Source organism: Cephus cinctus, unplaced genomic scaffold (assembly GCF_000341935.2).
Source record: "Cephus cinctus unplaced genomic scaffold, Ccin1 Ccin1_scaffold0303, whole genome shotgun sequence".
Classification (NCBI taxonomy): Eukaryota; Metazoa; Arthropoda; class Insecta; order Hymenoptera; family Cephidae; genus Cephus; species Cephus cinctus.
The window spans coordinates 151,996-164,489 of NW_014333006.1; the positions used below are offsets into that span (position 1 = coordinate 151,996).

The 12,494-nt window shown below is 44.9% G+C and overlaps 2 protein-coding genes across 6 annotated transcripts in view; one reads left to right on the forward strand and one right to left on the reverse strand.

The window, feature by feature from the left end:
* Positions 1 to 4,411, forward strand: part of LOC107266181 (large proline-rich protein BAG6) — a 42,329-nt gene extending 37,918 nt beyond the window's left edge. For 3 of the 4 annotated variants that reach the window (XM_025083443.1, XM_025083445.1, XM_025083444.1), the window contains exons 26-29: positions 1,957 to 2,100; positions 2,191 to 2,729; positions 2,805 to 3,684; positions 3,793 to 4,411. In XM_025083443.1, coding sequence (XP_024939211.1) covers positions 1,957 to 2,100; positions 2,191 to 2,729; positions 2,805 to 3,684; positions 3,793 to 3,900 — 1,671 coding nt within the window. In that variant the 3' untranslated portion in view covers positions 3,901 to 4,411. The remainder of the gene's footprint in view (positions 1 to 1,956; positions 2,101 to 2,190; positions 2,730 to 2,804; positions 3,685 to 3,792) is intronic. The other variant, XM_025083446.1, reaches the window with a different exon arrangement.
* LOC107266183 lies at positions 6 to 11,193 on the reverse strand. 2 transcript variants are annotated; one of them, XM_025083448.1, is made up of 4 exons: positions 10,641 to 11,193; positions 686 to 821; positions 478 to 619; positions 6 to 273 (listed from the first exon to the last, which is right to left on the reverse strand). In XM_025083448.1, exons 2-4 carry the CDS (start codon positions 769 to 771, stop codon positions 202 to 204), a joined length of 300 nt encoding a protein of 99 aa, XP_024939216.1. In that variant the 5' UTR covers positions 772 to 821; positions 10,641 to 11,193; the 3' UTR covers positions 6 to 201. The 2 variants fall into 2 exon arrangements, with proteins under 2 accessions (XP_024939216.1, XP_024939215.1); XM_025083447.1 differs by lacking the exon at positions 10,641 to 11,193 and having other exon boundaries at positions 686 to 1,949.
* Positions 11,194 to 12,494: the final 1,301 nt, after the last annotated feature.

Genomic DNA, 12,494 nt, shown 5'->3' on the forward strand with positions numbered 1-12,494 from the left:
TGAGTGTTTTTTTAAAAATAGTTTTCCATCTTTAAAATATTATATCTCTCTCGTGAAATAATTCAGACGTTTGATCTTGATAGAGTACGTTGCAAAGGTAGAATATAATTAACTAACAATAAGCGTGTATCCCATAAGTATCGGAAGATGACGTCACTGACTCTTTGCAATCTTCCACTCCACTCTTGGAAAGCCTCTTTTTTAAAAATTCCTAACGTCAGGGCACTTTCGGTAGTGGCAAAGGACATGTCCTTTCCATAGAGAAACAGTATTCTGAGGAGATAAGGAAGCGAATGAAGATCCAGATAAATAGATATATAGATATACCGAAGTAAATAGCCAGATAGCCAGATAGATGGACGTAGAGTGGCAATGGCATATGGCGTCCCCGTGTAGATGGGAATTGGAATGGGATTGGGGTTGGTGTTGGGGTTGGGACTGGAGTTAGAAATGGGGAAACGGAAGTGTGCGATTTACCGTGTCCCCCGCTATCGTTTCAACCATCCTTAAGGACCTCAGGGACTTCGCCACGTACGAGAAAATTGGCCCTCGTCTCTGGAGTCCTCTCGCCACTGGCCTATCCACTATCTCCATTGGCTTTCCGCCCATTCCAATTGACCTGAAAGAACGAAATCCTCTTATCATTAGATCAATGCCATTTCGAAAAAGTCAATATCTCACTGACGATGGCATCTCGTGCACGAGATCCCTTATTCTGGCCTTGGCCGCTGGATAGATTTCAACCTCGTGATCACCGCCTCCACATCCCATAGTTCCTCCTGAGAGACTCTGATCTAGCAGTTGGTCCAGTTGTTTGCGACCTGAAAGTTTGTCCAGTTTTTTTTTATTCGTTATAATTGACATTTTCTTGAAAGTCGAGTAACGTTGATTTTCAAGTTTCCTCGATACGTTGAAATAAAGTGACGCTTCTCCACGTCATGGTGACTGATTTGTAAATCCGTTAGCATGCATTAGCATTTTTTCTTTCTTTTTTTACTAAGGAAACACGCGCAGGTCCAAAAACCGGGATGATTTCATTACGATGCCAGTGATGGACTTTAAAGTGATTCGTATTATTTTGCACTGCGCTTGCACTCAAGGGTTGAGGGTTCAAGGGTTGCGTTCGTATGAAATTTTTGTCTTTTGAGAATACAAAGACCTCAAGGAATCAAAGGACGAATATATTCGTGGTAGAAAAAAAGAAGTATGTTTCTCTCTGTACGTCTTTCCTGCCTTCGATAGTTCCATCCCTCCATTACTCCGAAGGCAGAGTGGATTGTAAAGACGAAAAAAGGCAGTGGAAAAAGAGATATAAAAAAAAAGAAAGGTATAGAAGCATGCGAGGAAGGAGAAGATGAGTATTATAGGCTCGCCGAGTCTGTAATCATCGCGGGACCGCGGAACGCCCATCGACGCCCTCCCATTCTCCGGACATTCTATTTTCTTCTTTTCCCTCTATTTCTCCACAGTACCTGGCACTCATCCTCGTCCTCACCCTCGTTCTCAACTCCCTCCACTTTCCTACTCTCTGCTTTGCTCTACCTACTCTGTAATCATTATCACCCTCTACTCGACCGCCTCCATGACAGCTTCGGGCATTTCATATTTTTTTTCGCTATTCAGCCCACGTTCGTTGGATCCTGAATTCCATTATGTTCCATTATGGACCAGCCAGCCTCCAGCATCCTCTTGTCCTTTACTTACAGATGATTTAACCATTTATTCCTCGATCTTATTAGAGTATCGATAACAATTATTTGTAGTACGCGCGGGGTCTGTCCTTTGCCTAGATATTACATCACCTTTCTGTTAGGTTAGGCTAGGCTAGATTAAGAGAGCAATTTCACGGGACTGCGTGTAAGTTGCCGATAGCTGGAGTAAGTAAGTTTACATTAAACGGAAGGTCCCTTGATCTTTATTGTAACGGAGATCGGTGCTCTTGCATGTAATTTACAGAGATGCTCGATATCACCTGGCGATAAGTACAGCAGACCCAGGACGCCACAGGAACAGCATCATTCCCATCACTCTCAAAATCATCACGACCAACCACTACATATTAAGAAGATGAAGAAGGAGCAGGATAAAGATATAGGACACGTAAGTGAACATAGACATGAGAAATAGATATCGGTATTTAGGGTCGCCGGGGTGGACCCAGTTTGACCTTTGACCTTTATTTTGATGAAGCAAAGCGACGGTGAGAAAAGTGATCAGGATCTGGTGGTCGATGACGCCAGCGAGGGTCCCACGAGTCCTGCGGTGAATGGCACAACGTCACCACGTGAAAATGGCCTTGACAAGGTCGGAGTCTCCTCCGTGACTTCGAGTCAAACGAAGAAAGACGTTCCTCCGCACTCCCCGCGAAGCGGTACCAGCAGCAACGCCAGCACGCCATCCGCGAAGAAGATGGACGAGCGCGAGAAGCCAACGACGCCGATCTCGAAGCCTATGACGCCTACGTCGGCCTCCGGTGGCGCACTGAAGGCGTCTGGGTCGGGCAAACTCGTTCAGGGACCTCCACCGGGAGTCGGTGGTGCATATCCACCGCACTATCCTCCAGGACCGCCATCGCATCATCTGCCACCCAGTGGACAGCATCCTCACGTCGATATGATGGGATACAATGGATATGCCGCGCCCAGGGCACCTTCTCTTCAGCAGCTTTATGATCCTCATGCGGCTATGAGGGCACCTATCGGGGCTGTGGGAGTTCCGGGAGGCAAACCGTTAGTGAATTATAACTTTTAGCTGGTCCGGGTTAGACTGAATAGTTTTTATAGAGAGGTTTACTCGTATTTCAGGGCGTACAGTTTTCATGTCTCTAGCGAAGGTCAAATGCAGCCCGTACCATTCCCCCCGGATGCCCTGATGGGTCACGGAATACCCAGGCATGCCAGGCAGATCAACACCCTCACCCACGGAGAAGTTGTCTGTGCGGTGACCATCTCGAATCCGACCAAGTATGTCTACACCGGTGGCAAAGGCTGCGTCAAGGTCTGGGACATTGGTCAGGGCGGCAGCGGTAGTGCCAAGCCTGTGTCTCAGCTGGACTGCCTCCAAAGGGATAATTACATCAGATCAGTGAAGCTACTGCCTGACGGAAGGACGCTTATAGTTGGTGGCGAAGCGAGTCAACTGAGCATCTGGGACTTGGCGAGTCCGACGCCGCGAATCAAAGCGGAATTGACCTCCTCCGCGCCAGCGTGCTATGCCTTGGCCATTTCCCCGGACTCGAAGGTCTGCTTCAGCTGCTGCAGCGACGGAAACATCGCCGTGTGGGACCTGCAGAACCAGACGCTGGTGAGACAGTTCCAAGGACACACGGACGGCGCCTCCTGCATCGACATCTCTGCCGACGGCTCGAAACTCTGGACCGGCGGTCTGGACAACACGGTGCGTTCCTGGGACCTGCGGGAGGGTCGGCAGCTCCAGCAGCACGACTTCACCTCCCAGATATTCTCGCTGGGCTATTGTCCGACTGGCGAGTGGCTGGCAGTCGGTATGGAGAACTCGAACGTGGAGGTCCTCCACGCGACGAAGCCCGACAAGTACCAACTCCACCTCCACGAGTCCTGCGTCCTCTCGCTCCGCTTCGCAGCCTGCGGCAAGTGGTTCGTTTCCACGGGCAAGGACAACCTGCTGAACGCCTGGCGAACACCTTACGGAGCCTCGATATTCCAGGTGAGCACGCGAATACACAATAATCCCTAGAGACGTCAATGGATAGTCCGTAGATAATCTCCCACCAGACCAGGCTAATCTAATCTAACCCAACGTTCGATATTACAGTCCAAGGAATCCTCCTCCGTTCTAAGCTGTGACATATCCGCGGATGACAAGTACATCGTGACCGGATCTGGTGATAAGAAGGCGACAGTCTACGAGGTCATATACTAAGAGAGGTTATGTTACGTTCAGAATTCATTGCTCGAATTTCTTCTAGAAGATCTCAAAAGTTGCAACTGCTTTGTACATAGTGAATATTATAAATTTATCTTGCGGTTGCTATTGACGGGGCGACCGGTCACAGGGTTGCAAATTAGGGAGTTGCGATATTACAGACCCCCTTAAGTGGTACAATTGCCATGACACATGAAACTTTACTGATCCATTTAGCCAATAAAGAGAGACCGGTTAACTGCGGCTGAATCACCTTACACGCTAATCCACTTGGCATTCCGAAATTTTGCGTTGCCTCGTCCAATAATTTTATACGATTCAGCTCGCGTTACATATTAATAATAATAATAATAATAATAATATGTACATTCTGTATATAAACAATGTTATACATATTACTCTCATATTTTTCTACCCAAAAGCGAGAGAAAAAAAAACCAACTCGTATTGTAAATATCACTTTATCCGTGTTCGTTGGAAATAAACGACAAAGGAATGGAAAAATAAATATTGTATTTTTCTTTCTTGCCCCTTTAGTCACAATTATCCCACTCCCGTATCGTACGTTAAAAATCCTTTTGAAGAAATGCTGGAAACATCGAGTGTATAAAAAAAAATATTTTAAATAAAAACGGAAGAGACAATGGGAGCGAGAAGAATGAAAGCTAAAAAATGAAACTAAATTCATTAAAACTTAACTGGAGTTCGTTATTCCTTAGTCACCCGGTATATGATTAGCGATGCCATGCATGCGCTCCGCATGCCGCTGCGGCGCTCGGGTATTCAATGGAGGGTTCATCGATGTAATGTTATTATAATAGTGGCACGTTTTGCATATGTGACGGTCCCGGGTTTATTGCACGGCAGGCCGCATGCCCCTATTTGCATGATAATGATATGCGAACCGGGCCGTACTTCACGCCGTGTTTTGAATATTACGACCAGCTAGATATATTAGTTATTACCACTAATTCAGCGCTGCAGCCACCGGGCGGCGGTGCAGCCCTGCAAAGAAAGGGATGGCTGCCTTCATTTGCCCCTTGTATACTTACTCATACAGTATACGGTCACTCCTGTGATTCCATAGCCGTAGATATTAAATTCGTCTTGATTCTTTCTTCGAACCGCGCTACAGTTATACATAGAAAACTTGAGAATAAATATAATCTCAGCTGAATCATCATCAAGGATCCCAGCGCAAAGTGTCAACGGTTGAAAGATTTCATTGTCCAGTTACTCCAATTGGCATATCAGTACCAACATTCTTAGAATTTGTGACGATTACTATTATTCATAATTTTTTTTTTTTAATTTTCTTTCGAAAATGGGAATCCGTTTCAATTCACAAATTGGTTATTTATTGATAGATAGGAGCAGCTTCTATGTATATGGAGCACGCGACTGAGAGATCGAGAAGATAACAATTACTGGTACTTATCCTCAATTAATGAAAAAAGTCAAGAAGGGAAGAAGAAAATTATACTTGGCTATTATGTACTTTATATGCTACACGAAAATAAAAGGATCGGTCTCTGAGAACTTGATGAATTGTTTACTGACCGTTCAAAGGGCACTTGGGCTATTAGGGACAGGTTACAAGTAGTACTCAATATCGATAGATCATTAGTATAATAGAAGTTCAATAGGCGGGGTAACTAAGGAAGGACGTAGAAATGGTCAACGCGAGGCCGAACGCCTCTACAGAAGCGGAGTGCTAATTTTATCTCTGTCGTGTGCGTGTCTCTCTCTCTCTCTCTCTCTCTCTCTCTCTCTCTAGCCATGACTGCGGTCTCGCTATACAAACGCAGCAAATTAACAGGCACGCAAATGAGCGAGTTCACGCGCGACGTTCATGTCCGCGCTCACAATTGGACACTAATAAACGCGCCTCGCAATATCTGCAAACACGGATGATTGTACTCGATTGTGGCGCCCCTGTCGGCGGATAGAGGCGATATATGCACAGTGCTGAACTAGATACAGAGAAGGTTTACGTACAGCTAGTGCAACTGCCCGAGAGATAGAGAGAATGGATAATGGAGGATGCATATGGGGGAGATATGCTCTGTGGGTGAGAGAGAGAGAGATGAACGGGACAGAAAAGGGTACCAGAGAACGAGCAACGCCACTGTTTCGGATGCATTTAACACAACAACGAAAATTACGGTATCCACGGACTTCATCCCAAACCTACTTTACATATACATCCAATTCAGCCTAAGCTGTGTACACGTACGGACTTATGCAAGGGTAGTGAAAATTTAAAACTCTGCGCCTCTCCCTATTTTTTCGTATTTGTTTGATGAAGGCACCGGACATTTTGCTTCACCTCGTTTAATAAACGAAAGTTGATCGCGTTATTTGTGATCGGCTGCGCGAATTAATAAATATATGCCTCGGTTGCTCTACGAATTTTTTGATTGCACTGATGCGCGCGCATTCGCTTCCACCCTTCGTTTCGCCTCCTCGTTTACTGTCTGTTTATCCGTTTGCATCTGTGGAGCTTTTCTGACTCCCCCTAATCGGCTATACTATCTATCCTTCTTTATCGTCAACTTGTATACGTATATTGGAGTTTATCATATCGATACAAGGTGTACGTTAATAGAGTTAATAGAGCGGCGATCGTGGGTTATCACGCATCGTGGAACGGTTTAAAATCCATGTGATAATAAGGTATTTAATTATAATTAATATTTAATTTCCACAGTTGGCACCAATGCGAAAAGGACGATAGGGAGGAAAATTTGATCCCCCGAGTCCTTTTGTGTAATGTCTAAATCCAAGTATCGCAAACGATACAGAGAACGTAGTAGGGGAGTGGATAAATTTTCATGCGTCTTCGTAAATTACGTGCTGCTACAATAAAGACGTTAATCAATTAAATTATATGACTGGATTTCCGATGACAACCGTCTTAATTGATAAACGGTATCTGTCAGTAACGACAGGACTTATTGGCTCTCTAGGAAAATTGCATCAGAAAAATGAGCGAGGAGATTTAAAAAAAAAACAGCAATTAAAAATTAAATGTAACACACGATAAGACAATGTATTGAGCTTCGTAAGTTTAATAAACAGGTACAGGTATACTCGGTCACAGTTAACTACCGCATGTGCACGTCAAGTGTAAGTGCAGCCGGAGTAGCCTGACCGTCTTGGACGGGTTGCTGGTGCACGTGTTGCTATGGTTGACAGAGAAGTGTCAGAAGCACGTGCGCGTAGCGCGTTGCGCATTGCTGCCGGAAATGGAAGAAGAGACCAAAGAGACGGGAAGCCGTGTGCCGAGTATAGAGGTGGAAACAATCTCGCGATCGATTATCGCGTGAATATCGTCAGAACAGGTCGGGATGCTGATAAAGGAGGGAAAAAACCGAGAGTGAAAAAAACATAGAAAGTTGACTTTTCAAGCATCCCGAGTGATCACTCGACAGCGATTTCCTACTATCAAGAGCACGTGGAGTAAGCATGGAACCCTGTTAAACTTTCTGCCGACATCCATCTATGTAGATGCAAAAGAAGTATATTTTTCTGGTACCTAACCGAGTATCCATATGGAGACGTAGCGGTGCAGATAATATAGGGTGCTTTATGGATTTTAGTATTTTCACATGAGAGGATTCATAACGGAAAAATAACTTTATTTTAGCATTACCGATAAGCGTACAAAATACATTCACACAAAGACATGTAATATTTAAAGACAGTAAATATAGATCGCATGAAAATATAATCTTAAAGTTTATTAGTACTTCTGAGTACAGTGACGGCTAGCACTTAATTTGAAGTACTTTATACGGGCTGCGATATGCCTAATTCGAGCTTGATAAATAATAATGATAGCAACAACAAATTACAAAAATTAATCTCGAATCTAGTGCCAAACTCAAAATTGGTAATAAAGCAATACAAATGTTTCTTGCAGTTTTACGATGATGATAATAATTGAGTGCGCATGCACCTGATATTCAAGTACTTATTGGCTCTGGCGATGGTCTACCTACAGTACATACATATATGTACAGAGAAGCACAGTATGAGGATAGCGTAGAAAAGCAGTGGGTCCGGCGGTTATCCAGATAGCAGATAGCCAGGACGGTGGTCTCGTTTGTGGTTTGACCACCCTTGGTGGTGGTGCCCTAACCACCCTGAACCACCATACCGCACCATCCGCAGCCACACCGTGTGTGCAATGGCCGATAATGTCGCCTTCTCTCTGGTCACTGAACGGCTATACGTTGGTTCCCGCATTATTATAGGCCACTCAGAAAGTGAAAATTATTGCAACAGGAAATACTTATCCCTTTCACGCAACCATTACATAAGTTGAAGAATAGAAGTAACTCAAACAGTACTGCGTACACTTCGTTCCTCCCTGTTACACGGGTTTGCTTATTACTTTTTAGGAAATTCTTTCACCGTCCAACGAACGGTTGAATAATTGAAAAGGTGTATTATGCGAAATTGATGCTTTGCTACATTGATAAGAGATAACGAGAAACGATATACAAGACGAATATACAAAGACGAAAATTGAGCACATACGTGAAAGTTTGTCCTGTAGAAGGTACAGTCCGTTTGGCAAAATACGACCTGTGTTGGGAGACAGGAAGTTGTAGACTCGGAATCGGCTAACGACTCAAAAAGTTATATACAGTATATATGTATATATATATATATATATTATACGTGTTTATATGTCGTGGGTACGAAAACAGGTATTTTTAATAGGCGCGCATTAACGCTAATTGACGGATCGTTTTTTAACATTCAACGCGCACCTTTTTCTCGTTGCCGCGTTTCGAGTCGGCAATGTACTTACAGTAGTTTTAAGATTCTCTCCTCCCTATGTAAATACGTACTATATATATACATACATATATATATATATACTCTTATGCGCGCCTTCTGGTCCATCGCGCACAGCCTCTAATCTAATGTGTAGGTGCACGCGTGTATACAAGTTCCGTACACACTTGTCACATCGAGGGCAGAAAAGGCAGTGAGCCTGACGTATATATATATATATATATATATATATATAGACCCGTATACACATATATACATATCCCATATTATATGCAGGGGCTCGGTCTCTCATCTCGATTGGATAAAGAAAGAAGGGGTCGCCATAGCTGCAGGAGTGTGCAAGATACTCACGGCTGACACATACGGTAGTCGCAGATCGGCGAAGCAGACAAGACCCGAGCAAGCAAAATGGAAGGCAGGCAAGCGTGGAATATAAAAGGAAGAAAATTCATATCTCGTCGGGGATCTTGCTGCTTTGCTGCTGAGAGACTGTTTTCAAGAGAGACCCGGGGCTCCTGAGGGCTCTGTGAGTTACCGAAGAGAGCGCAGCACCAGCAGCGGCAGCAGCAGCTGCGCGTCCCTGTTTGTAGCGCTCACGAAGAGCCAAGGAACTCGGAGATACTTGTCTGTCCTCATCCGAGACAGGCCGATGGTCTTTACCGCGTGCGAAAGCAGGAGAGAAGTAGCCGAGAGTCCGCGCGGAGTTTCGAGTCGGTGAATCGTTACGAGGGGTTTCGGCCAATCGAGCGCCGAGTTCTCGTTGCTCAGCCAATCAGCAGCATCCGTGCGGTATACGCGCCAAATGAATGCGCGGTCTTCTCGTACTTCCGAGCCAGTCTCCCACGAACCACCCAAGGAGTGAGCTCTTTTGTCTCGTGGAACCGTGGATGCACAGTGCATACATATATGGCTAGGTAGATGGACGTATGTATATATATATATATATGTATAGGAGAGGGCTGGAAGTACCTAGGAGAGGCTCACCAGACCTCTTCTGTTTCTCCTTTGCCTTATCTCTCTCTCTCAACTGTCGCCGTCATTGTGGAAGAAACAAGGTATACGGTTGTTTTATAAATGTTAAGAAATAAAGGAGAATCAAAGGCCCGTTATGCAACTGGGAATTGGATCCCTAAATCCGATGGGTATTATCAGTTGGAATTAAACAGATCGTTTGATTATTCTTGAGCGACAGTGGCCCATGCTGAAGTATAAAATCCATCGGATCGGTGGACCAGGTTGAAACCGAGAGGAAGAGAGAGAGAGAGAGAGAGAGAGAGAGAGAGAGAGAGAGAGGTGTTATCCGCGAAAGCGGAATGAACGATGGACTCTGACCTATTGCTGGCTAATTATTAATTCCTGTCCCCTCCTACGGCCGCGCGGAGCGTTATTCGAGAGACCGTCGCTTTATCCGTAAATTACTACCGTTTCGCTTAATCGTTTCGTGGATCAGTGACACGCAATGTTTCTCGCCTTCTCGTACTCCTCTCCTTCGTTTCAGTCCTCATTGTCCTTTCGACGTCATTCATTGCGCATACGCGTACGTCAAGAGACAAATGCGTCAAGTGTAACGATTAGGAAGTTCTGCGTCGTGGGCAAAGTCTGGAGAGGTTACCAACCAAATACTATAAGTGTAGCAACACTTGTCCCGTATACGATTTTCTAGTTCACAATGCAAAGAAAGGAGGAGAGCGCAGTCTCCTCTCGCTTGAGCAAAGAGACAGTTTAGCTGGTGTAAAAGGGCAGCAAGAAATTGTTTAAAAAAATGAGGAGGAAAGAGGGCAGAGCAAGAAAGGGAAAGAAAGGGCAAAAAAGGTTGATGAAAAATGAAGAAAAACATTCTTAATGATCTTATTCAACCGTCTCATGCGCGGCCATACTCAACACGCATGCAAACGCCTAATTAGACCGGGACTAGGTACTTGGCTTACCTGAGAGTTAACGCCCCTCTGGGCGCAGCGACGTCTCCGCCAAAGTTCCTTCTTGGACTTGAGGATTCATCGGCGTAGACGAAACCCACGCATTAACGTTCGGCCAAATATTTATACAGGTCGCAGATTTTGGGCGATATATCGACATCCACGGTTGTCACGCTGGGCCGTTACCTCCTCGTAATTGGCCCGCGCGATAAAAGCAAAGTTCCCGCGACTCTATTTTCGTCAAGTTACGCCACCCGCCTGAAGGTAGCAGCGGATGAGGGAGAGAAGAGTAAAGTAGGTGCGGCAAAGACTTACAGCGAAGGAGCCATAGCAGCGATGAGTGTCGTCTCTCTGCACTCTATAGATATAGTGTATCCATATTCTGACGTTCTTACGTGTCGGATCATTCGAAACGGACTTGACCGTCTTGCCAGAAGTCCGAATATTTGACTTCATTGCTGCTGACCTAACCTACCCTCGTGTGGATATAACCTGACCTAACAATTTTTAGGTTAGAAGCAGCAGTGTGCCTGTATTAGGCCAGAGTTGAAGTATCTAAAACATCTACGGCGGTTAGGGTCGGACACTATCGTGTTTGAGTTACGTTTAACGGCCAGTTTGCCGAGCATGGTGTGTATATACATATATGCTACTATACCAACTATACTGTATACCCTGTGCACAATAACGCATCCGGCCGTATGGCCTGGGCTGGCTCGCCGCGATGGAACAGTGTCGAATGTCGGCACTGGCCGAGTTCTTGCTGTTCGTTCCTCGAGTTTAGTGGTCGAGCGTGCGAGGGAATATCTTACCGCTAGGAGTATGGACGATGGCTTCCCGACACTTGCCGACACTTGCCGACATCACCCGATAATCTCCGACACTAGCCGAGTTCTCTCGCTCGCTCAGCTAACTTTCCTGGCTGACGCTATAAACGCCAGCTTCGTGGCCGTAACTACATTGGGCTAGACCGAACCCAGGGCCGTTTCTATTAGCCGTATAATTCAAGTAATTCAAATTAAAATATTAAAAAATTATCAAATACTTTTATACTAATTAAACGTTAGTTATACCGCAATGAATATTAAATAATTAAGATAGTTTCATAAAACCATTAAAATGGCAAAATTAAATTTTACTTCGAATAAGAAAAATATAAATTAAATATATTTTCAAATTATTTTATTACAAACTTTATTTCAAGAGTCTGTCGCTGATCCCCATTATAATTCCTATTATTAAAAGTATAAATTTCTTACCGATTACTACGGCCCTGGCTATAAGCCATTACTGCGAGGCACAGACACACTCTGTTTCTCCCTATCGTCCTCACTCTCTCTCTCTCTCGTCTGGCAGTAGGGTGCCAGATAACATTGCTGCATGACACCACCGCTCTTGCTAGAACTACTCGAGTGCCTAGAGACATATATATACATATATCTATACATGGGTCCATACATGCTCGCATATATACATATAATATAGACCCGGGTGGTTCTTGCTCTGACTAGAGTTTCCCTCTCTCTCTCTCTCTCTCTCTCTCGCTCTCTCTCCCTCTCTCTCCCTCTCTCTCTCTCCTCTCATTCTCATCCTCTCGTGCTTCCAAGCACTCTAACTAAACTCTCTCTTTCTCTCTCGCTCTCCTGTATCCAATTCTCTCTATCTCTTGGAGCAGTTACCTCTACCAGTTATCTGACAGTGTCGGCTAGCTGCAACGAATGGAACGTCCATAACTGCACGGCAGTGCAGTGCATTAGGACTGGGTTACGACAGTAAATTTTCACTACCGTGCGGAGTTCTAATGGGCGAGAATGCAGCTGGTTTCAGTGGCCTCCAGTCTCAGACTCCGATGCTGAGGAGTAAGTT